General features: G+C 53.3%; 2 protein-coding genes across 3 annotated transcripts; both read left to right on the top strand.

The window, feature by feature from the left end:
* Positions 1 to 57: 57 nt before the first annotated feature.
* On the top strand, positions 58 to 19751 carry Hr (HR lysine demethylase and nuclear receptor corepressor). Of its 2 annotated transcripts, XM_032917497.1 has the most exons (20): positions 58 to 159; positions 2323 to 2918; positions 4149 to 4798; positions 5448 to 6234; positions 7433 to 7583; positions 7671 to 7855; positions 9499 to 9663; positions 11011 to 11100; positions 11249 to 11364; positions 12509 to 12590; positions 13220 to 13383; positions 13498 to 13734; positions 13940 to 14105; positions 14310 to 14379; positions 14657 to 14787; positions 14928 to 15047; positions 15142 to 15257; positions 17879 to 18043; positions 18283 to 18411; positions 18567 to 19751. In XM_032917497.1, the coding sequence occupies exons 3-20, from the start codon at positions 4187 to 4189 to the stop codon at positions 18627 to 18629; spliced, it is 3549 nt and encodes a 1182-aa protein (XP_032773388.1). In that variant the 5' UTR covers positions 58 to 159; positions 2323 to 2918; positions 4149 to 4186; the 3' UTR covers positions 18630 to 19751. The 2 variants fall into 2 exon arrangements, with proteins under 2 accessions (XP_032773388.1, XP_032773389.1); XM_032917498.1 differs by lacking the exon at positions 58 to 159 and having other exon boundaries at positions 2187 to 2918.
* Positions 19752 to 24084: 4333 nt separating this feature from the next.
* Positions 24085 to 26876, top strand: Nudt18 (nudix hydrolase 18). Its single transcript, XM_032918018.1, has 3 exons — positions 24085 to 24331; positions 25289 to 25502; positions 25709 to 26876. Exons 1-3 carry the CDS (start codon positions 24170 to 24172, stop codon positions 26302 to 26304), a joined length of 972 nt encoding a protein of 323 aa, XP_032773909.1. The 5' UTR covers positions 24085 to 24169; the 3' UTR covers positions 26305 to 26876.
* The last annotated feature ends 1102 nt before the right edge of the window (positions 26877 to 27978 follow it).

The following is a 27978-nucleotide window of genomic DNA, read 5'->3' as shown; positions in this document are numbered from 1 at the left end:
TCCACCCGGCAGTCCCCGCTCTGACGTGGGTGCCCCCCCTCTCCCCGCCCGGATTAGTGGCAGCTTGGCCTGACTCTCCGGGGCTCCTTCCCCCGCCCTGCCTGCTGCCCACCCCTGGGCAGGGGGCTACTCTGCCTGAGGGGCACTGTGCTTGCCCAGGTAAGGGGCTCTGGGGTGGAGAAAGGGCAGCCGGCTGTGAGTGAGGCTATGCCTGTCAGCACGAGTGTGTGTCAGCATGTGTGTCAGCGTGTGAGGGGTCGGTGTGGGCTAGGGCTGGGCCCACGAGAGTCTGGGGGTGCTAGTCTGTTTGCCAGCTCCATGGTCTGGTCTTGTGACCACATACTGGGTGGCTTTCCCCCCTGTGTTTGTGTCTTTTGTGTATGTCCTCAGCTCTGCTCCATCCTCAGGCACAGCAAAGCCAGCTACAAGGACTCTGGCCTGTGGCATTGGCTGAGGCAAGGATGGGGAATGTGGTGGAGTGGGGTGGTACTTCTCCTCACCTCCATCTCCACTAACTCCTAAGCATTCCAGAAGGCTGTCCTGAGAGCTCTGGTCTAGTCCAGGCAATATAATCTGACAGGCAGATATGGCGACTGGAAGTGTGGGGATGGGTATCTGTTCAGCTCCCCCGAGACAGTCCCTATCACCTTAGGGGAAGACAGCCACAAGCCCCTAGGACTCTGGATGGCCCAAGTTTCCACTCTGGACATTTCTAGGCCTCAAGCCATAGGATTCTCCCACAAGCCCCTGCTAAGGTAGGCCAGGGAACTTAGACTGGTACCGCAGGCACATGCCATCCCACAACCCTGCCCTGGAACCAGACTGGGAGCCAGAGGCCAGGCTAGACCCCCTGCTGCTCCAGTCCCTGTTAGACCCTCCTCATTCATCTCCCATAGCACACCAGGGACAGGCCACCCCCAAGGGAGTGAATAAGAGAAGGAGTATGAAAAACTCAGCCATGTAAACAACCCCTGCCCACCTGCCCACCACAGACTTGCTGTCTGCACAATGACAGTAGCTAGGAGGATCTGAATCAACAAAGCCCAAGTTGGAGCACGCAGCTAGTACCGACCTCCTCCCCCAAGAGTACCTATCTTGTTCTCAACCGTTGGTGAAAGGCTCCTTGCCTTCACTCACTCCTGTCCCTTAAATGAAAGACCTTGGGCTCTTCATGAGCCCCAGAGATAGTGGAGTGACTTGGGACCAGGTTGTGGCCACCAAAATCCATTCCTTCCACGGTGATGGGGGAGTAAGCGGTGTGGCTTCTGTTTCAGACTGGTCTCAGAAGGCAGGGGAGTAGAGGGGCAGACGGTGGGTGCCTTTAGGGAAGGGAAGCACCCGTTGGGCGTGTGGGTTTCTGTGTGTGTCTGAATCTGTCTGTGTGTGTCTGAATCTGTCTGTTTGTGTGTGTGCTCTGGAACCACCCCCGCAGAAGAGCAGGGATGCTTCCTCGGGTGGAGGGTGCCCTGTTTGCCCATTTCCTCTCCTACTCAATGTTCCCTCCCAGGAGCCACTCCCATGGGCTCCTCTCCAGGCAGGGCCTGGGAGCACCAAGAACACTGAGGACGGGGCAGCCCAGTAGGCAATCCCAATTGGAGCTTGCGATGATTTGTGTGCTTCTGGTTCCCTCACCTCTCTGGACTCATGGTAGAAACCAAGGCGCTTAGACCAGGGAACAGACCAGATGTCAGTTCAGGCCCTCCCAGACTCCAAAGCATAGTGCTTTGTAACGTGCGCAGAGAGGGATGCTGGGAAGGGTCTTGGTCAGGACACCATGAAGAGTAGCTTAGGCAGGTGGTGATGAGGAATGAGGTAGGGAAGACACCAGCCATTGGGGTGTGCCCAGAGCTGAAAAGGACAGGGAGAGAGTGGTCCAGCAGGCATCGGCCTGCTGGCGTGGGTCGCAGCACCCATCACTGACCCGTGAGAACCCGACTGCCCCTGCCAGCTCTGGCACTGACCCCTCCCTGCCGCCCCGCCCTAGCACCCCGGGGGGCACCCCGCCTCATCCTGGCCTGGTCCGGCCCCTCCCGCCCTTTGCTCCAGTTCCCGGGCTTGGCACCTATAGTGGGGGTGCTGCCCGCCTGCCAGGCTCCGGGCCGGGCCCACGGGAGGGTGGGGCGGCTGGGAAGCTGGCACACTGCCCCAGGGGAGCCTCTCTCGGCAGGCGCCCGGGTGCCGCGGGGGGGAGGGGGGAACAAAGGGCTCATTCTCCCCGTGCGCAGCCGGTGGCATCGCCGGGGCGTTGGCGGAAGCCCCCGGGGCTCAGAAGGGGGCAGGCCCAGGCGGGGCCGCCGAATCACGGGCTCCTGTTTCCCGCAGGGTGCTGGAGGAGGAAACCGGCGGAGCAGCTTCCCCACTCTCAGTTGCGCGTCTGGCGATGGCGATCAGAGGTCCTGCTGCGCTCTCCGCTGCGCTCTCCCTCCATTAGCCGCGCTACGCGGTGCTGCGCCCTCGCTGGTGTCTCGCTCCTGGCTCACAGGATCGGCCCCCCACTTCCAGGCACGACCCCCTTCCCCGGCCCCTCGGCCTTTCCCCCCACTCAGCCATCTCCGACCCGGGGCGCGCGTTCCCCCCGGCCCGGCTCCTTCTATCCCTCCGGGGACACCCGCTCCCTAGCCCCGGTTCGACCCTCCCCAAAGCGCAGCACGGAGTCTCGGCATCCCATGGCGCAACCTACAGCCTCGGCCCAGAAGCTGGTGCGGCCCATCCGCGCCGTGTGCCGCATCCTGCAAATCCCGGAGTCCGACCCCTCCAACCTGCGGCCCTAGAGCGCCCCCGACGCCCGGGGGGAAAGAGAGCGCGAGCGCGCTGAGCAGAAAGCGGGAGAACGCCCCGAAGCCGGCCCATGGGGAGCGAGTGCCCAGCACCGGCTTGCACGACCGCCGCCCACACTGCGCCCGGCCTGTGAAGCCCAGGTAAGCGCCGAGAGGGGGCGCGTTCTGGGCTAATTGTAATGGGGGAGTTTATGAGCTGATCCCAAGGTACAGGCAGGGAGTGAAGTGCCGGTGCCACTCTGAACTGAACCTTACTTACATCTTAACATGGAAAAGTTAAGGATGCCCAACTAAGGAGGCTGGACTGCGCGCAAGCTGTAGCTCCAGAAAATCTTGGCGCCTCCGCCAAAGCTCCCGTATATCCATCCCTCTTGGGGATTCCTCTGGCCGGCTATGGGACTGCTCCAGGAGACTACAGCTGATTTGATGCCACCTGTCATCCTGGTCCCTCGCTTTCGTGTTCAATTTTCCCTCGCTTGCGTCTCTCTGGGGCCCAGCCTGCTTTCCCCGCCTCCTTCCCTCCCCCCCTCCGGGCTGCAGTTAGCAACTTGCCCTGGCACTGCCGCTGGGCTTGGGCGCTTGACCCACCCTAGTCTGAAACCTCTTAATCCCTTCTCACATGCCGGCTCCCCTTGGGAGCCAAGATTCTAGCCCCCAGTAGTCGTCTTGGTACTCTTTGAAGATGCCAAGAAACTAGAGCCCATGTAGGGGCAGAGTCAGATAGCCCAGGTGTAGGCAGACACCAGCCAGCAGCCCTTGGATAGCTGCCCTGCCCAGTGACTGGAGCCTGCCAGGTCTGAACATCCCAGTCTTGCAAGCCTGGTGAGGGCTGAAGATGGGAGTGGGCAAGCAGCACCCCAAAAAACACAGACTGACGTTTAGAAAGAGTCCTCAGTGTTCCAAGTCTCTCTTTTACATATGGGTACACAAACTCAAAGGAGAAAATGATCTGCCCAGCATCCCAATAGCAGGTGACACAGAGTCAGGGCCAGGATCCAGCCTCCCTGTCCTCAAAGCTGAGTGTCTTCTACTGAGCTAACCTTTTGCAGTTTTGCTTCCTAACCATTTCCAAGACTTGTAACCAGACTCCTAGCTCCTTAAGGGCAGCGCCTTTCATCCTAGAAGTGACCACCTTCTATTGACTTTGGACCCCTAAATTCAGATAGGGGTCAGAATTTAGGAAAAGATATCAACTTCCTGCCATGAAATAGAATGCTTTTGGCCACCTGTGGAAGGCTGCTTTGTGTCCTACTGTTGACTGACACTTGATTTACTGGTTTGAGCCACTTTGGTGTTCCTAGGGTGGTGCTCATGGTTAAGATACACCGGCCCATGGGTCTAAGGAGTTCATGCTTTGTCCTTATGCTCCAGGACCCCCCCTGGGAGAGTCCCATGAGGGTAGGAGAGTGATGGAGAGTATGCCCAGCTTCCTGAAGGACACCCCAGCCTGGGAGAAGACTGCCCCTGTGAACGGCATTGTGGGACAGGAGCCTGGTACCTCCCCGCAGGATGGCTTGCACCACGGGGCACTGTGCCTAGGAGAACCTGCTCCCTTTTGGAGGGGTGTTCTGAGCGCCCCAGACTCCTGGCTCCCTCCTGGCTTCCTCCAAGGCCCCAAGGACACACTCTCAGTGGTGGAGGGTGAGGGTTCTCGGAATGGGGAGAGGAAAGCCAACTGGCTGGGTAGCAAGGAGGGACTGCGCTGGAAGGAAGCGATGCTGGCCCATCCACTGGCCTTCTGTGGGCCAGCATGCCCACCTCGCTATGGCCCCCTGATACCTGAGCATAGCGGTGGCCATCCCAAGAGTGACCCTGTGGCCTTCCGGCCCTTGCACTGCCCTTTCCTGCTGGAGACCAAGATTCTAGAGCGAGCTCCCTTCTGGGTTCCTACCTGCTTGCCTCCCTACCTGATGTCCAGCCTGCCTCCAGAGCGTCCGTATGACTGGCCTTTGGCCCCAAACCCCTGGGTATACTCTGGGAGCCAGCCAAAAGTGCCCTCTGCCTTCAGCTTAGGCAGCAAGGTGAGTGACAAAATACAATGAGTGCATGGGGTTCAGTTGTCCCTATCCCTGAAGACAACCAAACACTGGGCAGATCTATCTCCCCGCCTCTTTCCTGCCCTGCCCTGCCCTTGAGCCTCTACAGCCATTGACTCACCCACAGTTCACCCAGGATCAGGCCTTAGAAACCCTGCCCCTGAAATGTGTGTACCCTTATCATGGGGGCCAACTGTGGGTGAGATATGTAGTCCTCGTGGCCGTTTCTGGGGCTCCTTCCTACCAGGCCACCCCACATGCCTAGAACTAGGTTTTTTAAATGTTTGGAAGTCAAAGATGGGCATCATAGTGCATGCCTATGATCTCAGCACTCAGGGGGTCAAGGCAGGATTGTGAAGTCCATGCCAGTCTGGACTACAGAAAAAAAATCCTCTCTTCAAAAGCAAAACAGACCAAAGGGTGTGAGGGTCAAAGCACAGAATTCTCTAGGAGCTCCTGATGTCCTTTGTTAAGCATTAACCCTTCAGCCTCAGGAAAGCTTGGGAGAAGATTGGGGGCGGGTAGTATTACTTGAGAATCTGTGAATTCACCAGTGACTGTTATCAGTCCTGTTTGCTCTTTTAAATGCGGAGAGCATACATCAGCACTAGCTTAATCCTTTTTCTTCTTTTAGGGCTTTTACCACAAGGATCCGAACATCCTCAGGCCAGCAAAGGAGCCCTTGGCAGCGTCAGAGTCTGGGATGTTGGGCTTAGCCCCTGGTGGGCATCTCCAGCAAGCCTGCGATGCAGAAGGCCCCTCGCTTCACCAGAGGGATGGGGAGACAGGAGCTGGCAGGCAGCAGAATCTTTGCCCAGTTTTCTTGGGGTACCCAGACACTGTTCCTCGAACCCCCTGGCCTTCTTGTCCCCCAGGCCTGGTTCACACTCTCGGTAACATTTGGGCTGGGCCAGGAAGTAACAGCCTTGGGTACCAGCTAGGCCCACCAGTCACACCAAGGTGCCCATCTCCTGGGCCTCCCACCCCTCCAGGGGGCTGTTGCTCATCCCATCTGCCTGCCAGAGAGGGCGATCCTGGCCCTTGTAGGAAATGTCAGGATAGCCCAGAGGGAAGTAGCAGTGGGCCAGGGGAATCCAGTGAAGAAAGAAACAAGGCTGGCTCCAGGGCCTGTCCTCCAAGCCATCACACCAAGCTGAAAAAGACCTGGCTCACACGCCACTCGGAACAGTTCGAGTGCCCAGGTGGCTGTCCTGGGAAGGGAGAGAGCCCAGCCACTGGGCTCCAGGCACTCAAGAGGGCAGGCAGTCCAGAGGTCCAGGGAGCAGCAAGGGGCCCAGCTCCCAAACGCCCATCCCACACTTTCCCAGGTACTGGGAGGCAGGGGGCCAGGGCTTGGCAGGAGACACCAGAGACATCCACAGGAAGCAAGGCAGAGGCAGAGCAACAAGAGGAACAAAGAGGTAAGGGGGTGATGGGCTGCAGGAGCCCTGTTTAAGAAGGGCAGCAGGGCTGGGCCTTTACAAGGGAGTCCGTAGTAGGCCTTTGCGATGGGTCATACTAAGATGGAAGGGTTCATCCCTGAATCAACACAATCTCTGGCTCCTAGTGTTGGCTGTCACATCCTTCTAGCCAGTGGCTTCCATCTCTGTCCCTCGGTGCATTATAGGCAATACAATGCCATAGTCCAGAGCATAACTGCTTCCTTAAATGCTGATCAATAACTGTGACCTGGAGCATGACTTCACCTCTGAGGACCTCAGCTCCCTCCTCTATAAATTGGGAATAAAGGTGGTCCCTGGCTTATGAAGTCTACAGGAAGGATTAAGTGACTCATCAGGGAACTGAAGAACTCATGGGACTTAGTAAACAATAAGGTTTTGATGCCATGGTGGTTGGTGCCACAATCCTAGTTTAGGCCTTACCTCTCCTGAAGGACCACTGTCAGCATCTTTTGGCCAGCTGAATCATGGAGACTTGATTTGGACTTTGTGGCATGACAGCCTTTTGGGTACATCGTGGACTCTTCCGCTACACTGTGTCCGTCACAGAGGGTTCCAGCAATCCTGGAGCCAGATTGGTTTCTGCAGGATCACCTTATCCTCAGCCTCTCGGACTGCTGGGCCCAGAGGACCATCTCTGTGACCTGACCCTAAAGCCCTGCACCCTAACACGCCTCGCTCTGGGCTGGGAAGTTATTGGCCCCTCTGCTGTCTTGGGTTACAGCACCTGTGTTCTGTGTTGAAATTCTGACCTTCTCCCTTTCTGGTGACCTCCGACTGCCCATCTGTCTGTCCACATTGGAATCATCTCCTTGCAGTGTCACATAGCCACTTAGCCTTTGGCCAACTTACCCAAAGTCTATACTGGCTGGAATCTGCATGTGTCCAAGGACCATTGCTCAGGCTTCCCTAAGCCTTGGGCTAACCAACCCCTCAGCCTCCATTCCTGCCAGGAATATCTTCAGCTACTGCTCAGCCTTCTGTGTGAATCTTATACTGGACTGGTCCTCTCTTGGGTTCTGAATGAATCCTCACAAGCCTGGGGGCCAGGGGCTGAACTGACTGCATGCAGACAGGGTTGGGTGTTAATTCAGGGCTTTGACAAGCATAAGTCCCAGAAACTGGACTCCCTAAGCAGCTACCTGTATTGTCTCCTCAGGGCCCCGAGATGGCAGGATTCGGCTCCGGGAATCCAGACTTGAGGATACATCCTGCCAGCATCACTTAGCAGGTGTCACTCAGTGCCCAAGCTGTGTCCAGGCAGCTGGAGAGGTGGAGATACTGACCGGCCACTTCCAGAAATCACATAGGTGAGCGTTGTGTCTGACAGAGCCAGCAGCACCCCATCCCCACTCATGGGCTCCCCCCTCAACTCTTTGGCTTCATCTCATTTCCAGGTTACCCCTGGAAGAGAAGCCGTTGGAGGAGGATTCCTGTGCCACTTCTGAGGAAGGAGGAGGGTCTAGCCCAGAAGCTTCCATCAACAAGGGCCTAGCTAAGCACCTACTGAGTGGTCTGGGTGACCGACTCTGCCGCCTGCTGCGGAAGGAGCGGGAAGCCCTCGCCTGGGCACAGCGTGAAGGTGAGCCAATCTCCCTTGTGGGCCTGCTCCTGCATGTCCCTCCCAACCCACGTTTACCAGTGCTTTGGGGTTCCCAGGCCTACTCAGGAGAGCCCTGTCCTTCTTTTTTCCTATCTGTCCCTAACACGGACTCTTGGTCAACCCTGAGGTTTCTAGCCCTGGGTTGGGATCCTCCTGGAAAGTCTAAAAATCTGGTTCAGTCCAGTTCTCTGAGAACAATTGGGCTTATGGAGGGAACAGCCGGTACAAGTGTCTCAAGAGCCTGGGAGGTGAGGTGACTCCAGAGAGGTTAAGGGCAAGGAGTGGTGGCCTCAGAAGTTGATGGAATTCAGACAGAGGATAGAGAGCATTCACCTGGGTCCTCAGATCCAGACCACCCCTCTGCAGCGCTTTCTAGCAATGCTGTGAGCTTCATAAAGCACAGCCTGGCCCCACATGTTACTCCTTTTATAGAGATCACCAGTGTTACCATTCCACTCCAGAGAGGGAAGCCCCTAGTTGGTTCAGTCATGAGCCAGCTCCAGTAGGATCCTGCCACTCCCAGCCTGGATTCCTGACACACATCACCATCCTTCCCTTCCCGGATCATCAAGCTTGTCTGTCCCCTGGGGCCTTGGCACTAGCTATTTCTTCAGTCTGGAATGCCCAGGCCATCCCTTCCTACTTGATGGATAAGAGCTTACTCATCTTTCGGGGCCACTTGTGAAGTTCCCGGCCACGTCACCTTCATCTCCCCATGGCCTTTTCAACCAGGAGCCCCATAGTCATCCCTGTGTCTGTGGGTTGTCTCCCTGAGTGGGAAATGAGCTCTGGGAAGGCAGTACCTATTCCTGAGAAACTCTGAGTCTCTCGTGCCTACTTGGGACATGATCAGGTGTCCTGGGTCTGTGCTCAGTTGGGGCCTTTCTACCTGCCAACCATGGCTTCTCTGAACCTTGGCTCTTAAACAAACAAACAAACAAAACCCACTTCTTTGAGTAAGGGCAGGAGTAGCCTCTTAGGCTTTCCTCTTCTGATCTACTAAAGTCCCTGGACTTAGAGGAAAGGCCACCCGAGTAGCTGCTATACCTTTCCATTTCTGGTAGCAGTAGTTAGTACTTGGGGACTTGGGAGGTGGATGGGAAAATGTTCTGGAAGTGGTGTGGATTAGTAATGTAGGCACACTGGGGAAATCCCTGGGGCAAGGCAGGGGAAGGACTGGCCTAGGGAGCCGAGGCCACTACCATGCTAGGAGGACATGTTCCTAAGAGGGTGGCCACTGCAAGACAAGGCTGTCAAGTGAAGTATGAGGAATGGCCAAGGAGCCCAGCCCCCTCCTTCCGGTGGCGCTGGGTAAAATTGTTCCCTGCCTTGCCTATGCTCAGTGCTTCTCAGCCTTCCTAGTGCCCTTTAACAGGGTTCCTCATGTTGTGGTGACTCCACACAACAAAAAGAAATTATTTTTGTTGCTACTTTATAACTGTAATTTTGCTACTGTCATGACTTGTAATGAACATCTGATATGCAGGATAGCTAATACATAACTCTTGTGAAAGGGTCATTTGACCCTCAGAGGGATTATAGACCACAGATGAACCCTGCTATATATGGTCTCCCCTAAGGGGAGTGTACCCTGTGACCCTGTTCTGTTCTGTGGTCAACAGGCCAGGGGCCAGCCATGACAGAGGACAGCCCAGGCATTCCACACTGCTGCAGCCGTTGCCACCACGGACTCTTCAACACCCACTGGAGATGTTCCCACTGTAGCCACCGGCTGTGTGTAGCCTGTGGTCGCATAGCCGGAGCTGGGAAGAACAGGGAGAAAACAGGTGAGAAAAACAGATTTGCCTTTTTAGATTCGTATAATTTTCTATGTATGAGTGTTTGTCTGCATGTGTGTGTGCACCACATGTGTGCCTGCTGCTTCTGGAAGTCAGAAGAGAGAGGTGGTGGTCAGAGCCGCTGGAACCAGAGTTATAGACAGCTGTGAACTGCTGTGGGTATGTTAGGAACTAAACCTGGATCCTCTGCACGAACAGCAAGTAGTCTTAACCACTGAGCCAACTCTTCATCTCCCTTCTTGCCCATTCTTTAAAGAAGTCACCTGGGCACTGGGGCTGTGAATTTGGTCAATAAAGTGATTGCCAAGCAAACATGAGGACCTAAGTTCATGTCCCGATCACCTCCATTTAAGCTCGGCACAATGGCCCACCTGGGGATCCGAGACAGGCCTAGAGCTCCCTGGAGTTCATTGACCAGCCAGCTCTGTCGAATCAATGAACTCCAGGTTCAGTAAGAGATCTAGCCTCAAGAGATAAGGCAGACATGTGCACACATGTACGTACATGCATGCACTCACACAGAAGTCAGGTGCTTTCTTGGCACTTCTCGATTTAAGCAGCTTCCACGTTTGTTTAACATCGTGAAGTGGGTGGGATTGCCTCCATTATCCAGGTAAGAAGAACTCAGAGACCATCAATAACCTGTCCAAGGCCCCAAAACAAGTCAATGCTATAGCTGAGACTTTAGACTCGGGTTTCTGATTCAGTCCAATCCTTTTCAAGGTTTTCAGCTTCCACTGCAGGCTCAACTTAAACATGGCTAAAAAGAGTTCTAGAATCAGATACATTTTTATATGACCACCCCGGAATCTTGGGTGAAAAAAATTGATTGATTATTTATTGACTGATTGATCTATTATTTGTGTGTGTGTGTGTGTGTGTGTGTGTGTGTGTGTGTGTGTGTGTGTGAGAGAGAGAGAGAGAGAGAGAGAGAGAGAGAGAGAGAGAGAGAGAGAGCAATGCACATACATGCATGCACTTGCCACAGCAAGCATGTATGATGGTCAGAAGACAACATTTGTGAATCGATTCTCTCCTTCCACCCTGGGAATCCTGGGAATCAAACTAAGGTCCTTAGGCTTAGCGGCAATCTCTTTTATCTGCTGAGCCATCTCACTGGCCCCCACCTTAGGGTCTTGCAAAGCAGTGCAGCATACGAAAACCTCTGCATTCCAAAACCAAGAATTCCACATTGTTACAGATACACAAGCTTCCCAGCAAGCACTTGTTCTGTGGCTCCTGATTTAAATACCATGCACTTGGCCTTCTTCCTTGACCTTAACCTGTGGTTACCTTGCTTTCTGGACCTGCAGCTCTTCTCTTCCTTCCCCACAGGCTCTCGGGAGCAGCGCACAGATGACTGTGCCCAGGAGGCTGGGCATGCTGCCTGTTCCCTGATTCTGACCCAGTTTGTCTCCAGCCAGGGTGAGCCATTGTGAAGGGGTGGGGCATGCAGTGGGTGGATCCTGAGGGAGACAGTCAAGCTGTCTCTGTTGTTCCTGACCCTGATGACATGGCCGTCTGGTTGGTGAGGCCAGGCTGCTCCATCTCCATCCCTCTTCTACACACCCAGCGCTGGCAGAACTGAGCACTGTGATGCACCAAGTCTGGGCCAAGTTTGACATTCGGGGGCACTGTTTCTGTCAAGTCGATGCCCGTGTGTGGGCCCCCGGGGATGGGGGTCAGCAGGTAAGCATCAGGGCATGATGTGAGTGACAAGCGCCAATCAGTGGGCCCCTGTATTGAACAGTGTGCATTCAGATGACTGACCTTGATGGGGAGGAACCTTTCTCTGAGGGTGGGGTTGAAGAGGGACACCGAAGCTGGTGGAATAAGCCATTTCCTGCCTTCCCAGGAAGCAGTATCCAGACATTGACTCTAGCAATGCCTTTTCCCATAACCCCTACCACAAGTCCTCTCTCCCTGCTTCCTGGAGTCCTGCCTCGCTTAGCCTTTGTCACTTTTCCTTTCTGTTGCCACCCCAGCCATGGGACCTTTTTGTTCAATGTCAACTTTCTCCATAGCTCGGGCACCTGGCAGGCACATAACACGCACTGTGCAAAAAAATAATTTAATGAATTTTGTGATTCTATGATAAAACTTACTCGCTTAAGGAAGAGTTAATTTGGGGTGTTTAATTTTTTTAACATTTGTATATTAATTGTGTATTTTATGGGGGAGGAGCATAACACATGCCAAGGCCTACGGGTGGAGATCACATGACACATCTTGAGAGTTGGCTTTTTCCTTTCCAGTGTGTGGGTTCTCAGGCTTGGCAGCTGATCTTGTCTGCCGAACCATCTTGCTGACCCAACCCTGTAGACAAGTATAATTAAGAAAATAATAGTGAGCTCCTATGTTGCCATTAACATTTTTACTTTCCCCAATATTTGTCTATATGTTTTATTATAATTTATTGCTATTTGTGCCTTTTTTAACACATTGGTTAGACCATGCCCTGTGGAGAAGTCCATGAGGGGTTTTATTTTTCCGCTCTCCCTCTCCTTCCCTATGCTCCACCCCCACTCCTGGTTCTTCAAACATTTCAATCCCTTGCAAACAACTATAGGACTTAGAAGAACACATTATTAGAGCTAGAGAGATGGCTCAGTGGTTAAGAGCACTGGCTGCTCTTCCAAAGGACCTGGGTTCAATTCCCAGCACCCAGATGGCAGCTCACAACACCCTCACATGCAGGCAAAACACCAATACACATAAAATAAAAGCTAAAAAAGGAGTACATTGTTAACTCTTGAACATTGACTTCAGTTGTGTCTGCCATTTTTAAAACCTCTGCTTGGATTTTGGGCGTGGTGGTGGATGGGTTTAACAGAAGGAACCAACAGAGAAAACTCCCCCAGCTCCACAACCTTCCTGCAATGGAGATTCCAATCGGACCAAGGACATCAAAGAAGGTGAGTGGCTGGCTGGCTGGGCCTGGGACTGCAGGGGTTTGGTGGGGAATAAAGTCTCCAGGAGAAACTCGGTATTACTTTGGCAATCAACTCCCCTTCCCTGCAACACCCAGAACAAGAATGGCCATCCCTCACCTCAAGACAGCTGTCCTAACTCCTCCCTCCATCAAGATTTCCTGTTGTTTACTTGACACCTTCATTCATTTACTGTGTGTGAAGACATCACTCTATTCCTCTAACCCTGCTCTATCACGTTCTGCCGTACTCCCTTGAGACAAGGTCTCTCTCTGAACCTATATCAGTGGCCAGCAAACCGCAGCCAGCAATGGTCCCAGCTCCAGGCCACTCCTTCCTCAACCCGAGAGCTGGGGGGGCAGGTTGGTTGGTTGGGTTTTTTTTCAATAGGTATTGGAGATTTGAACTTAGATTCTCATGCTTACATAGAAGTTCTGTGTGCTTACCTGCTAAACTGTCTCCCAGCCCGAGACTTCTATTTGAAGCCACTATTCTTAGATGCTCTGCAACTTCTTTTAGGAAGGCAGAGATGGGACGACATCCAGAGAGCACAGTAAAGTTGAGGTGCAGACTAAAGGCCAAGTAGAAAGTCACATTATTTTCTTCTTCAACAGAGACCCCAGACTCCACTGAGAGCCCAGCAGAGGACCGAGCTGGCCGGTCACCACTTCCTTGTCCCTCTCTTTGTGAGCTGCTAGCCTCTACGGCTGTCAAACTCTGCCTGGGGCATGAACGGATTCACATGGCCTTTGCCCCGGTCACCCCGGCTCTGCCCAGTGTGAGCAAGGGCTCAGAGGGAGGGCCAAGAGCCTGACCAGAGGCTGGGTAGCCATCCTTATCTGACTGAATTGGTCCTGAGCCTTCTTGTCCCTCTATCCCTGCCTCCCCACAGGATGACCGCATTACCAACATCCTGGACAGCATTATTGCGCAGGTAGTAGAACGGAAGATCCAAGAGAAAGCCCTGGGGCCAGGCCTTCGAGCAGGCTCAGGCTTACGAAAGGGCCTGAGCCTGCCCCTGTCACCAGTTCGAACCCGGTTGTCTCCTCCTGGAGCTCTGCTGTGGCTGCAAGAGCCCAGGCCTAAGCACGGCTTTCGTCTCTTCCAGGAGCACTGGCGGCAGGGCCAGGTAAGCTGGCCTGCCTTTGCCTTCCTAATGCTATGGCTTCACCTGCTTCACACGGTCCTGGTCCCCAAAGAGCGCCCTGGTACTCAAAGGCTGCTCTTCTTTCAACCCTCTCCCACGTTCTGGAGATGTCACAACATGTCTCAGCCTGACTGCTATGGGCTCCCCAACCATTCTTTTTTTTTTTCTTTCCCTTTCTTCCCTGCAGCCTGTGTTAGTATCAGGCATCCAGAAGACATTGAGACTTAGCCTGTGGGGAATGGAAGCCCTTGGGACACTTGGTGGCCAGGTGCAGACACTGACTGCCCTTGGGCCGCCCCAACCCACCAGCCTGGACAGCACAGCATTCTGGAAGGGATTCTCTCATCCTGAGGGTAAGTATTCCTGGCATAGGGTAGAGGGAGCTAACTGGGGAGCTATCCTGAGATTTCATGTATCTAGGGGCCCCTAGAATAGCTTTGGAGGCAGATGGGTTCAAGATAGAAACTGAACACAGGTATGGGTGCCACAGGGACAAGAAAGATTCTCTGGGCCAAGAGGCTTCATCGTGGGTGAATGGCATCTGTCTTTTCTCTTAGCACGTCCAAAGTTAGATGAGGGCTCTGTCCTCCTGCTACACCGAACCCTGGGGGATAAGGACGAGAGCAGGTATGTAAAGTACCAAAGGGCAGCCCCATCTCTCAGTCACCAATGGTCCTCTCCTCCCCAACTCTCACCCTTGATGTCCAGGCCCTTGGAAGGGGTTTAGAATGGAAGTCTAGCTAGGGCAGGGGAGGGAGGGTCCACCTTAGGGGGAATGGTAGAAATTCCCAAGGGATAGATTCTGCCCTCTGGTCAGTACCACGGAAGTGGGAAGCTCTGATGGATCTCAGGGGTCTGAGTTGGACTCGACATGCATGATCCCCCTCCCAACCACTATCCCCAGGGTGGAGAACCTTGCCTCCAGCCTTCCACTCCCAGAGTACTGTGCCCACCAAGGGAAACTCAACCTAGCGTCCTACCTCCCCCTGGGTCTCACACTGCATCCACTGGAGCCCCAGCTCTGGGCAGCCTATGGTGAGTGCCCTTCCGCCCCTGTCCACCCCATACCTCTGCCTTACCCACCATCTTAGGGCACGTGCATCTGTGCCTAGGTTTGGAGGCTGAGAATACGTTTCTTATTTGATTTTCACTGTTCTTGCTCTACTTCCACATAGGTGTGAACTCGCACCGTGGACACCTGGGGACCAAGAACCTATGTGTGGAGGTGTCTGACCTAATCAGTATCCTGGTGCATGCTGAGGCACAGCTGCCTCCCTGGTACCGAGCACAGAAAGGTTAGTCCTTGGCTGGCAACACCAACAATCCAAGCTGTGGATAATGTGTGCCTCTGCCTACCCTGAGCTCACCTGAGCCATTTTTCTCCTGCAGATTTTCTCTCAGGCCTGGATGGGGAAGGGCTCTGGTCTCCAGGTAGCCAGACCAGCACTGTGTGGCATGTGTTCCGAGCCCAGGATGCCCAGCGTATCCGTCGCTTTCTCCAGATGGTGAGGAGGGAGGGAAGCCAGAGTCTATTCCCTGTCTCTGCCTAGCTCCTCTGTGTGTGTGCCCATCTCCTCTCCTGTGATCCCACTGTGTGTGTTCCCATCTCCTGCAATCTCGCTATATGTGCTCCCATCTCCTGAGATCCCACTGCTCACCCCTAGACCTGAAGGGAATTAGCTAGATTCAGGTACAGATGCAGAGAGAGCATGTTAGAGAAGCATGGTGGGGCTCAGAGAGGGAAAAGGTCTAGCAGGGGAGTCAGAATCCAGTGAGGAGAGGAGGCAATAACTGTAGAATGGGCATAGTGTTAAGGGTCTTGGTAGATCATCTCAGTTAATGGGTACCCTTCTCTTCCTCACTTATGAGCTAGGGAGGGACAGCTACTTTCTCATTTTATGGATGAGAAAACCGAGGCTTAGTGGTAACCCTGGGATCTGAGCTTACACTTAATGCCAACTCTAGGTTCCTCCTGGGAATAGGAAGTTTCCCCTTCCTGGTCTCCAAGGCTAAAAGAAACAGGTGCTCCCTTTTTTAAAGTTCACACTGAGGAGAGACCTCTAGGGGAGGCACTAGCTATGAAGAGAGGGCTGAGGGAGGAACGTGGGGGCACATGCCTACCAGGATAGATACCTAGTGGTAGAGATAGGGAGAGAAGAAGGCAGAAAAATCCAGACGGATAAGGGAGATGGGAGGCCATGGAAACAGACAGAGCTTAAAGCCAGCTTAAGCTATGTAACGAGATCTTGTCTCAGAAGTAAATGAGCCAGGCATGGTGGTACGTACCTATAATTCCAGCACTTGAGAGGTAGAAACAGGAGGATGTTTAGGTCATCCTCAGCCTCCAAGGTTAGTTTGAGGCAAGCCTGGGCTACATAAGGCCCCTGTCTGAAACTTTCCCTGACTACCACCACTGGTATATTAAATTGGGTGGTGGTGGTGCATGCTTTTTTTTTTTTTTTTTTTTTTTTGGTTTTTTTTTTCGGAGCTGGGGACCGAACCCAGGGCCTTGCGCTTCCTAGGCAAGCGCTCTCCCCCTGAGCTAAATCCCCAACCCTTTTTTTTTTTTTTTTTTTTTTTTTTAAATACTATTTATTTTATTTATATGAGTGCACAGTAGCTGTCTTCAGACACACACCAGAAGGGGGCATCAGATCCCATTACAGATGGTTGCGAGCCACCACGTGGTTGCTGGGATTTGAACTCAGGACCTCTGGAGGAGCAGTCAGCACTCTTAACCGCTGAGCCATCACTCCAGCCCCTGGTGCATGCTTTTAATCCCAGCACTTGGGAGGCAGAGGCAGGGAGATCTCTATGAATTCAAGGCCAGCCTGGTCTACAGAGTGAGTTCCAGGACAGCCAGGGTTATACAGAGAAACGGTCTCCCTAAAATTCCCCAATAACAACAACAACAGCAGCAACAACAATAATAATAATAATTGGAAAGGTGGGCCTGGTGATTTCAAAGTCCAGCTGAGTCCCAATTGTCCTAGAGAAAAGACTGTCACCCCTGGTAAGATATACACGTTTAGTGTCCATATAACATTATCCACCATGCACTGCTCACAGATACACATATCTGCAGATGCACACCCAGATGCTGTGACGTGCAGAGGGGAGCCTACAAGAACACCATCATCAACAGATGGCCTTGTCTGCTCTGGGTGTGGTTGGCTGTTGGCAGTCCCATATGACCCAGTGGGGTGACTCACAGGGAGGTCTGAGGGGCACTTTCTTACTGGGTGGCCTGTGACTGCTGTAGCCCCAGGATAGACGTGAATCTTTGGAACCAAGGAACCTTGGCAACCTCCTGGGACTTTTCTCAGAGATGTGGTTCACACACCTCTCAGCCCACCCAACCCCTGCCATCACCCTCTCAATCCAGGGACAATGGCTGAGGTCCTAGCTGAAGGGAGTGGGTTTAGCTGGTGGCCAGTTGGAGCATAGTGCTGTTACTCACTTCTTCAGGTGTCCCCTGGGCAGCTCTTCTGGACTTCACTTGTCCCTGCCTGTCACAGAGCTGACTCTGCCTGGCTGGTGACAATCCCCATAGCTGGGCCTGCTGCAGGAGCCTCAGCCTCTCCACCCACTGCGAGTCAGAACTTCTGTGTGGCCCTGCTTTTCCTGGATCCAGGATCCACCACCCGCCAACCCCCCAGGGCAGAAGCTACTGGTTTCTCCCCAGTTTGGCTTACAATGCAGGCTGTTTACAAAAACTTAAGAACTCCTTGTGAAGACAGTTCTGAATGGGGCTTATGCAGGACATCTTCCTGGGTTTTGGAGAAAGGGACACAGAGAGAACAACAGGTCAGGCCAGGGTCACAGAAGCTATGAAAAGCACATCCCAGGAAAGGCTGAGATTAGATCCTCCCACCCCAACTCCCCCACCCCCCAGCTCGAGTGTCCTCTGCTCTAAGCTCCTTCCAGTCCAGCCTGGACCTACCCCATTCCTTACCCCAAGCCCTCTCTCTCCTCCCTCTTCCTCCCTCTTCCTTCTTTTGCCTGCCCTTAAAGACAGCTTCAGCACTCTATTGTACCTGGCCTTCCCAACAGACCACATCCCTTCCTCTCTCTCTGAATCTCTGCCTTCATCCCCGTGGCCACTCACCCCTTTCTCTTCCTGAAGGTGTGCCCAGCTGGAGCAGGAACCTTGGAGCCTGGTGCCCCAGGCAGCTGCTACTTGGATTCAGGGTTGCGACGCAGGTTAAGGGAGGAGTGGGGTGTGAGCTGCTGGACCCTGCTGCAGGCTCCTGGAGAAGCGGTGCTGGTGCCTGCTGGGGCACCCTATCAGGTGCTTCGCTGGTGGGTGGGGTCTTCAAAGCTATGTGGGACTCCCTCCAAAGATCTGATCTAGACTTGGCCAGCTCACTCCTGGCCCTGGCCTTTGGGACGTCTGGTTCTGTAACTAGGGCTACTGCTTTCTGAAAGTTGGATGAGAAGTAGACTCACTGATCAGAGGGGTGGAGAAAGGGCGTATAGTTTAAGCCTCAACTTACCCTTTTGCCCTTGCCCTCCCGCCCCATGGCACAGGTACAGGGCTTGGTGAGCACAATCAGTGTCACTCAGCACTTTCTGTCTCCTGAGACCTCGGCCCTCTCTGCTCAGCTCTGCCACCAGGGAGCCAGCCTGCCCCCTGACCATCGTATGCTTTATGCCCAGGTGAGTGTGACTTGAAGACTGAGCAGGACAGATCTGTCTGAGTGGAGCGGGCTGCTGGCCTGTCAGTGCTGGATAAGGGTGTTCTTGAGAAGGGTAGGGAGTGAGGGTGAAGGCTGGAAAGTGACTGAAAATTGTGTCATTTTTCTTTTTCCTAGATGGACCGGGCTGTGTTCCAAGCAGTGAAGGTGGCGGTGGGGACATTACAGGAAGCTAAATAGGGGACCCTGGTGCCTGGAGGGGGGTGGGGTGGAGCAGGTAACTGAGTGTTCAATCTGCATGATTTCAACAGGGAATGGTACTGTGGAACTTAGGTGGTGTGATCCATTCTACAAATATCTCTGGGTACAAGCAGGGAACCCTGTTCCCTCACCCTGGCCCTGGCTCTAAAGGGAACAACTGTAGTGCTTACAGCTGCTCCCCTCTCCACGGTATCAGGTTCACCCTAGGGGTCCATGACTCCTTCTAAGCCCCACTCCAGGGAATAAGTACCCTTCCTTGGGGAAGCTTGGGAATTGTTTTGGTTTAAGCAACACTTCCTCTGGCTGCTTCACCTTGTGTTCTCCTTGGCATCCCCACGCCCACCCCTGGCTGTGCTACAGCTCACCAGCATCCACACAAAGTTCCGACTGTAGGTGTGCTGGACCGGGAGCCACAGAATTCTTCCCTTACTGTGGAGTTGGGGAGGAGAGGACCTCAGTTAATGGGCCAGACTGGCTGGAGGGAACACCATGGGCAGAACCACTGGGTCCCCCCGCTTCTGCCTCTCTCCTTCCCTGTCACTATTAAAATTGGTTGTTCAGTGACTGCTGCCAGCATAGTTGACCTCACTCTGCTGGCCATGTGGGCTAGGGGGAAAAGGCAAACACAGAAATCTGATCTGGAGCAGAAGCCAGTGGACAGGGTGAGAAGGGACTGGGGGACCTGGTGACAGAGACCTCACATACCACTGCCAGATCTTTGGGAGCCCCCCTGGAGCTTTCTGGGGACTGAAGATGTTCCTGACTTACAACGGGAAGGCAGAGTTCTAAGGACAGCACTGAGATAGCCTCCCTGGGTGGCATCAACCTGTGGAGATTACAGAACCCCCTGCCTCTGTCCCACCTGTCCTGTGCGCTCTGACTTGGAGAGACATCCAGGATAGCCCTGGCTCAACCCAACTACTCTTGGTGTCCAAGCCACCAGGACAGAGCTTCACTGCCTCAAACAGCTGACCCCTACCCTCATGGCCCCTCTGGTGCCAACAGCTGACCCCTACCCTCATGGCCCCTCTGGTGCCAACAGCTGACCCCTACCCTCATGGCCCTTCTGGTGCCAGCAGCTGACCCCATCCCCGCAGCCCCTCTGGTGCCAGCAGCTGACCCCATCCCCGCGGCCCTCTGGTACTGCCTTGTCTCCTACCTCTTCCTTGTGTATCTCAACCGCACACATGCGCCAGCTCTTGTTATACTTAACTGTTCCTGCTGTGGTTTGGGGATTTTTTTTAATTAAATAAAAGTTTTTATTATAAATAGAACATGTTTGGAGCATTTAAAAACAACCACAGAGGAACCCAAGATCGTCTCTCAACCAATGCAAGCGTTGCTAGAGTGTATTGTATTTCCTTCTAGCATTCTCCTCAGGGAATGTCGATTGCTCTCTTTCACAGGTGTGTTGTAGCTGGGTGTGATGGAACACACCTGCAATCCTGGTACTGGGGGAGGTGGAGAAGCAAGATCAGAAGTTCAAGACCAGGGGTTGGGGATTTAGCTCAGTGGTAGAGTGTTTGCCTAGCTAAGGGCTAAGGCCCGGGTTCAGTCCTCAGCTCCGAAAAAAAAAGTTAAAGACCAGCCTTGGCTACATTGTGATTGTTGACACCAACTTGAGCTTCATGAGACCCCATCTTAAAAAGAAAAGGTTAGGCTTTCTTATTGAAGAGTTTAGTCGTTTCCACTTTTATTTATTTTAGGCGGGGACTCTAGAGATCAGCCAAGTTTTACTGTGTCTCTTTCTTTACACTTACATTTAATCCCTGATAACATTTTGGAGTACAGATGATGTATTTCCATCTTATAGAAGAAACGGGGCAGTTTGGTGCTAAGTAAGTCACCAGAGGTTACACGGCCGTTTTAATGACAGAATGGGATTTGAACCAAGCTTGCTGACTCGAGACCCCTCGTTGACATTCTCATTTTAGTGCTTCATGGAGTTTAAAGACAGGCTTGTCTACATCTCCACTTCTTCTAGATGACTCGAGCACGTGTTCTTAACACTTTGCCTTCCTTCTAAAGCCTTGTCCTGATGTCACCCTGAACCAATACAGAACGCTTCCCAGGAAAGATGGGACACTGAACTTCGTTGTTTATTGGGGCAGATGACAGGGGTACTAAGGACCTCACTGTCCCCTGGACAACCCCCTCCCACTGTCACGGCTCCCTTGAGGGTGGATTTATCTGGCCCTTAAAAGCAGCAGTAGGACCAGTGTTCGCTTGTTCTAGGATCGGACCAAGAATAGAGCCAGCCCAGGCAGTGTCTGACCCTGTGGTCAGGGCCAGGGCCCTGTTGGCACTTTTCCCTGCAGAGGCCCTGGAGAGTCAGTGGCTCCTTGTCTTCTCTCTGACTCACCATGACACCCGCTAAAGAGCTGGAAGTGAGCTCTGGGTCGTATCTCTATGCATTGGCTGCTTTTCTCCTTTCCTTACAAAACTCTCCTACATTTTGTCTTAAAGTAATTGTAGACTTACATTCAAGTTACAACTATAGCATGGATCCGGGTGTGGTAGCACATATCTTTAATCTCAGCCTCAGAGGTAGAGGCAGGTCAATCTCTGTGAGTTCAAGGCCAGACAGGGTTACATTATGAGACCCTGTCTCTAAAAAAACAAACAAAACAAAACAAATATAACACATAAAACTTTCAGTCACCCTTGACCTAGTGCCCCCCAGTGGGAATATCCTATACATAGTCCCTTTACCACTGCCAGGACCTTAACAGCACATCCAGGACCCAATAATCCCATTCAGGAAGCCATAGCCTTACTGGAATCTCACCAGTGTTCCCATTTTTGTCCCCTTTTGTGTCCCAGGGTCTAGAAATGCCTGTGTCTGATCTACATGGTGACTGTGACTCCTCCAGAGTCATTTAAGGAACTACTAATACAGCCCAAGTCCCCTCCACCACTGCCCTTTCACCTGCCTCTTTGTCAGGAGACAGGATTTTCTACATTCCCAGCCCTGTCCCCGTGTCCCTGACTCTGCCTACCTCATATCTCCCTGCTCACAGACCACATACATGTGTGCATGAATGCACCCTAAGATGGCCTTCTCCCATAGGTGCTGGGAGAGCTGCAATAGTTGGACTATGTTTGTCTGAGGCTACCCACTCCATGGGTGTTCTCCACCTCAGAGGAGAGAAGACATACTTAGAAGGGGACTATCTCAGCTTCCTTCCCTGTCTCATGATCCCCTTTCTGTCCATGACTCACTCACCTGTCTCTGACCACTGCTCTTCCCAAGGCCTTTTTGGTTGCTTCCCCAAGCACTCTGGGAAGGACTGTACCCCCTTCAAATGCCTTCTGTGTGTCCCATTCACCATTTACAAAGGGCTTTTGGTGTCTGTTGCTTCAGTGTGGCTTATGACAAGGCAATTAGGTGCTCCGTAGCAGACGAGTGTTTTCCCTGTCCCCCATGATAATGGGGAATGGAACTGCGGTTGTGGCAGCCTTTGCTCTTCCAGGCAGTTGGGCCGGCTGCTGTTTATCTTAGGATGCTCTCCCAGCCTGCCCAGACATGACCTCACCCTCTCCCAAATCATCCCTGGGAGGCAGAATGGAGTCTCTGACCAGTGCTGCCTCCATTTCACAGATGGGAAAACTAAGGCACTGAGACCTCTAAACAAAGGGGGGGGGTGTCATGGATAATAGAGAAAAGAGAAGGAAAAGAGTGGAAAATAGAAAAGAGGAGGGGAAGAGAGTAGAGGTGGGAGAGGAGGGTAGGAGAAGAGAGAGGTGGAGAGGTGAGGAAAGGAGGGGAGGGGAGCAAAGAGCTTTAACAAGTGGATCTGCACCCTGGGGCCTGATCTTGCCCCTCTGCCATTGACTAGGAGGTCTTTAATGGCCTTGAGTGCCATTAAGTACTGCGGGCCACTAACTGTGTCCAATCTCACATAGATTTCCTGTCCAGGGAGTTTGCAATTGGCATCAGCGTCAGGGAGAAAGGCTGAGACCAGTCCTGTAGGGCCAAGATTGCCTGCCAGTCAAGTCTACAGAGCACAGAAGTGTTTTTGTTTTTTGTGGTGCTGGGAATTGAACCCAGGACCTTGTGTATGCTAGGCAAATACTCTACCACTGAGCTACACTCCCCAGTTTCCTCTGTGTGTGTGTGTGTGTGTGTGTGTGTGTGTGTGTGTGTGTGTGTGTGTGTGCACGCGCACGCGTGCTGGTGTGTTCTATGGGCTATGGCTTTGATATCCTACCTAGAGAATAGGTGGGCTGTCTGGTTCAGATAGTCAGTCCACAGCTCCTCCCAGGCTGCTATCTTGGCTTCTCAACAAGCATGGAAAAGATGGAAAAGGAGGGCTGTTACAGACCTACTGTACAGATGAGGACATTGAGGCCACCCAGGACACAGAGCAAGTCAGCCAGGAGTGGCTGGATGTCTGGTTTAAACTCCAGAGCTGTGTCAGCACCACCAAGCCACTGTCCCCCAAAGGAGGTACACAGAGCCAGCAGGAGGCTGGGAGGAGGGAAGGGAAGGCAGGGATGGAGTAGGAGCCCAGACTTGGCCTGCTCTGTGGATTCCTCCCAGCTGGCCCTGCCTTCCTGTCCTGAGTGGAGGTTAAAGAAGCTCAGAGGAGGAAAGTTCAGGCTGGGAGAGAAGCAGGAGCTAGCCAAAACAATCCACACCCTGTTCCCCATGGCCAGGACCTGAACGCTGGGTAGGAGGGCACCACCCCTGCCCTCTAAAGATGTAGTCTGCTTCAGAAGCCTTGAAACTACAAGGGAAATGCATTGAGCATAGGAATCGGATACAGGCTACAGTGCTGACTTAAAACTCTTTTTCATCCCCCAATAGCTTCTTCTCATTCCAGCCCTGTCCCACCTTGACCACCTGTCCTACCCCTCCTCTAAGGCCTGTCAATCATGTTTTGTTTTGTTTTTTCCCCCAAACCAACCCTTTAGCCTAGGACTTTTAAAATGGCTTGTGTCCGTCGACCGAGACAGAGCAGAATTCCTAACGCAATGTTATGTGTCTCAGAACATTTTAACGAAGTCAGAAAGTTATTTGGGGCCTATTTGTCCTGAGCACTTCTCTAGTTTGTTTATGGTAAGAGCTGGACGGTGGGAGCAAACGGCGGAGCCTCGGCTTCCGTAATGTCATCGGACGAGTGACGCCATCGACCCTGGTCACGGTGGTGTTCATCACCCTACAGGCAGGATGACATCACCGTCGGAACCCGCGCGGACAAGTGCGTGCTGGGTGAATTAGCTAATTGCTGGGGAGAGTGTGGAGTGAGCGACCAGCAGCTAAACCCCGGGAGAGGAGGGGGCAGAGGGAGGATCCCGGAGCCCCGCCCCCTCGGTAACCGCTGCGAGATGGCCAATCCGGGCAGGCCGCAGTGATGCGCAGCCTATCAGAGACCAGATGTCTCCCGGAGGTTCCGCGTTAGACTTGGCCCTCAAGGCAGAGGAGGGGGGGCGCAGCGGCCCACCGCAGCTCAGGTCCCTGCTGCCTGCCTCCGGGGGTCTGGCAGGTCCCGGCCTGCCACCTCCCCGGAGACTTGATGGCCACGGAGGGCCTGGCAGGGGCGCTGGCCACCGTGCTGGGGGGGAAGGGGTTGCTGGTGCAGAGCTGTGACTCGGAGCCGGCTGGCAAGCCGCTGTTGCCCGTGCGACTGCGGAAGAATGTCTGCTACGTGGTGCTGGCCGTGTTCCTCAACGAGCAGGTGAGCGTCCGACGACTAGCCAGCCTTCGGCTGGTCTCGGGAGCGTGCCGCCTGCCCTGATCGAAACAGGCGAGCCAACGGCCGCTGCCTGTGCGTGGCGATCCCAATGTTGCAAAGCACTCTCACACTAGCAACTGAGCTGAGGTTGTCCTTATATAGACTCTATAATATAGAAGAAGAAGCTGAGGTCCCGGGGCGGTTGTCTCATTCTCTAGACCTCGTCCCACACCAGGAGAGGCCTGTAGTATTCCTCCTTCCTTTCCAGGAGTCTAGCAGTGCCTGACATGCAACGGGGATTTCCTGGACTCTCCCGGCCCCAAGGGTAGATATGGGAAGCTTACATGCAGGCCTCCGACCCTCTGAGAGTTCTTTTTTAGTGATCACCTCTGTATAAGTCAGCGTTGTAAAATCCTGGCCAGGGGTTGGGGATTTGGCTCAGTGGTAGAGCGCTTGCCTGCAACCTCAAGGCCCTGGGTTCGGTCCCCAGCTCCGGGGGTGGGGTGGGGTGGGGTGGGGTGGGGTGGGGTGGGGTGGGGGATATCCTGGCCAAGTAGGGGTAGGCTGGTATGGAGGTGGAGCTGAGTTTCAAAGCCTCAGATCCTAGATTGAGGATCTGACACAAGCGGTTTGTAAGTCACATGGAAACAAGAGCAAGACAGTGGCATAAATGAGTCAGTATAGGAGTGGTGGCAGCCTTCAGGATGAGGCCTCCTTAGAGCAACGCCCAAGGACCTCAGACCCTTTCTACAACAGAAATTCCTCCGGGTCCAAAGTTGAGTTACAGCAAAAAGGAGGCAGCCACAGCTCTCAGCCTCACCAGGGCCTGGCTCCTGGGGATCCAGCATCATGAAGGTGTCTATCTACTAAAGGAGCTTTGGCCCACCATCCAGGTAGGAGCTGCTCTTTTGAAGCTCCCAGATTGGCTGGAAAGTGAAGATTGTCTTGCTTCCCTCTCAGGATGAGGTGTTGATGATCCAGGAGGCCAAGAGAGAATGCCGGGGAACATGGTACCTCCCGGCAGGAAGAATGGAACCAGGGGAGACCATCGTGGAGGCCATGCAGCGGGAGGTGAAGGAGGAGGCTGGGCTGCTCTGTGAGCCAGTGACACTGCTGTCTGTGGAGGAGAGGGGTGCCTCTTGGATCCGTTTTGTATTCCTTGCTCGACCAACAGGTACAACACACCTGGTAGCATTCAAGCACCTTTCTTACGTTTCTTCTTCTTAGCCAGCCATACTCTGGGCTTCTGCACATTGCCCAGGCTAAGAGGCTACAGGCTAAGAGTTTTGGGGTCTCCTGGGGTGTTTGGGGGGCCATTTACTCTCTCAGGCTCTACACTTCTCATATTGGCACTCTCCCCATCCTCCACATCTCTCCTAGGTGGAGTTCTCAAGACTTCAAAGAATGCTGATTCTGAGTCCCTGCAGGCTGGCTGGTACCCGCGGGTCTCCCTGCCCACACCGCTCAGAGCTCATGATGTTGTGCACCTGGTAGAGCTAGGTGCCAAATTCTGCCAACAAGCCACGCACCCTCTCATTCTGCCTCAAGAGCTTCCCTGCAGTGTGGTCTGCCAGCGGCTGGTGGCCACCTTTACAACAGTTCAGTCAGTGTGGGTGTTGGTGGGTACAGTGGGGACACCTCACTTGCCCATCACTGCCTGTGGCTTTACCCCTATGGAACAAAGAGGTGGCATCAAGGTGGCCATCTTGAGGCTACTACAAGAGTGTCTGACTCTGCACAGTTTGGCAGTGGAGACCAAGGGGTTGCTTGGGCTGCAACATCTTGGCAGAGACCACGTGGATGGTATCTGCCTGAATGTGCTGGTGACAGTGGCTTTTCGGAACCCAGGAATCCAAGATGAGCCCCCAAAGATTCGGGGGGAAAACTACTTTTGGTGGAAGGTACTAGAGGAAGACTTACAAAAACAGCTTCTACACAGACTCCAGGAATCTTCTGTTGTCCCCCTGACCAGATAGATCCCAGCAGTGACCAAAAGCTGTGCAGCCACCCTCCCTCTGAGGCAGTGAAGAGACTGGCAGTCAGGGGTCTCATTACACATTACTCGGGTACAGGAACTACACATTGAGCCCAAAGGGAGGGTGCCATGAATCCAGTCATTCTGAGGGCACACGATGCTTCTCTTTAAGTTTGAAAGGAGCTTCTCGAACCGTAAATGGCACCATCTTCTCTGTCCACTTTGGAAAAGGCCGCATGTCAATCCTTCCAACCTCACAGGAATGTAGAGGGGGATGGGACAAGGGGGATGCATCCCTCAGGGCAGAGTCCTCATTGCTGAGTAAAAAGGTGTTGCTTAACTTGCCTACTTGCCTAAATGTCTGTGTGGGGAGGATATGGGGCATTGTCCCACCCATAGCCACCCAGGTCTTTCCTTACTGATTCTATGCAGGGGTGTAGGGCTCCTGGAGTAGACATTGCTCCTCACTGAAGCCTCGACCCACCCAGGCTCTCTTTAGTGTTTCTGTCCTGTTGGGGCAGGCGTGGGACTTTGAAGTGACCACACCCCTAATAAAAACAGAGCTCAGACCTGTCCAGGTGGTGAATGGTTTGGTCTGGTGAAACTGCCTATGGAACAAGAGCTGAGGACGACACCTTGGCCTCTGCCTGCCTTTTTCTCTTTGCGCTTCCTGGGCCCTGACCTGTTGTTCCATGTGCTCTCCGGTCCTGGGTTTTTGGTTCATGCCCTATCCTCAGTTCATGTGCCCCAGGCTGACTGTGAACTCTTATAATGTAGCTGATGATGACCTTGAATATCTGATCATCCAGCTTCTGCAAAACTCAAGCACTTTTATCAACCGTTAACACTCCCAGGCCATCACAGGATTCTGTTTTCTTGACACATAGACCAGGCTGACCTCAATCAAGTTTGTTGTGATCTCCTGCCTCCGATGCTTGAGTCCTGGGAATACAGATGTGCTCCAGAGGCCAACGCCAAGCTGCTTATCATCATCATTATTATTATCTGATGAAAACCTTGAGGCTGGAGAGGTGGCCCAGCTCAGCATTTAAGAGCATGTGCAGCTCTTTCACAACCACCTCCAGTTCCAGGCTTCCCAGCACTGTCTCTGGCCTCTGTGGGCTCTCCACTCAATGCGCACATCTCCAATGCAGACATACATAATTAAAAATAAAAATTTAAATAAAAGCCAAAAGTAGTGGGGCAAAGGAAATGTATCACGTGTTGCTAATCATCACATCTAGGGGAAAGATTTCCGACTCAGAGGAGCAGGGAAACACACTTCCTAGCATTCCGTTTTCACAGAGGACAGGATTTAGCTTGAGGAGCCAGAAAACTCGCTGATCCTTTGCCTAGTGCCTCTTCTGGTAACCATCTTGTCTGGTTTCTAGAGAGGAATCCTTAGAATCTCTGAAGACATTTTTCAAATGCTAAAGCAAAGCGAAGTGTGGTGGCATATGTTTTTTTTTTTTTTCTTTTTTTCGGAGCTGGGGACCGAACCCAGGGCCTTGCGCTTGCTAGGCAAGCGCTCTACCACTGAGCTAAATCCCCAACCCGGCATATGTCTTTTACCCCGACATCTGGGAGGCAGAGGCAGAAGGATCTCTAGGAGTCTATATAGCAAGTCCCAGGACAACTAGTACTACAGAGAGGCCCTGTTTCAAAAGGAAAAGGA

Source organism: Rattus rattus, chromosome 12 (assembly GCF_011064425.1).
Source record: "Rattus rattus isolate New Zealand chromosome 12, Rrattus_CSIRO_v1, whole genome shotgun sequence".
Taxonomy (NCBI): Eukaryota; Metazoa; Chordata; class Mammalia; order Rodentia; family Muridae; genus Rattus; species Rattus rattus.
Note: the sequence above shows the minus strand (reverse complement) of the source record. Positions and strands in the feature narration are given on the sequence as shown.

Coding starts and splice junctions, on each gene's coding strand:
- Hr (XM_032917497.1), top strand. CDS start 4,187: ATGGAGAGTATGCCCAGCTTCCTGAAGGACACCCCAGCCTGGGAGAAG. Junction 14,106..14,309: donor GGGATTCTCTCATCCTGAGG/GTAAGTATTCCT, acceptor CTTTTCTCTTAG/CACGTCCAAAGTTAGATGAG. Junction 15,258..17,878: donor TCCGTCGCTTTCTCCAGATG/GTGAGGAGGGAG, acceptor CTCTTCCTGAAG/GTGTGCCCAGCTGGAGCAGG.
- Nudt18 (XM_032918018.1), top strand. CDS start 24,170: ATGGCCACGGAGGGCCTGGCAGGGGCGCTGGCCACCGTGCTGGGGGGG. Junction 24,332..25,288: donor CCGTGTTCCTCAACGAGCAG/GTGAGCGTCCGA, acceptor CTTCCCTCTCAG/GATGAGGTGTTGATGATCCA. Junction 25,503..25,708: donor ATTCCTTGCTCGACCAACAG/GTACAACACACC, acceptor CATCTCTCCTAG/GTGGAGTTCTCAAGACTTCA.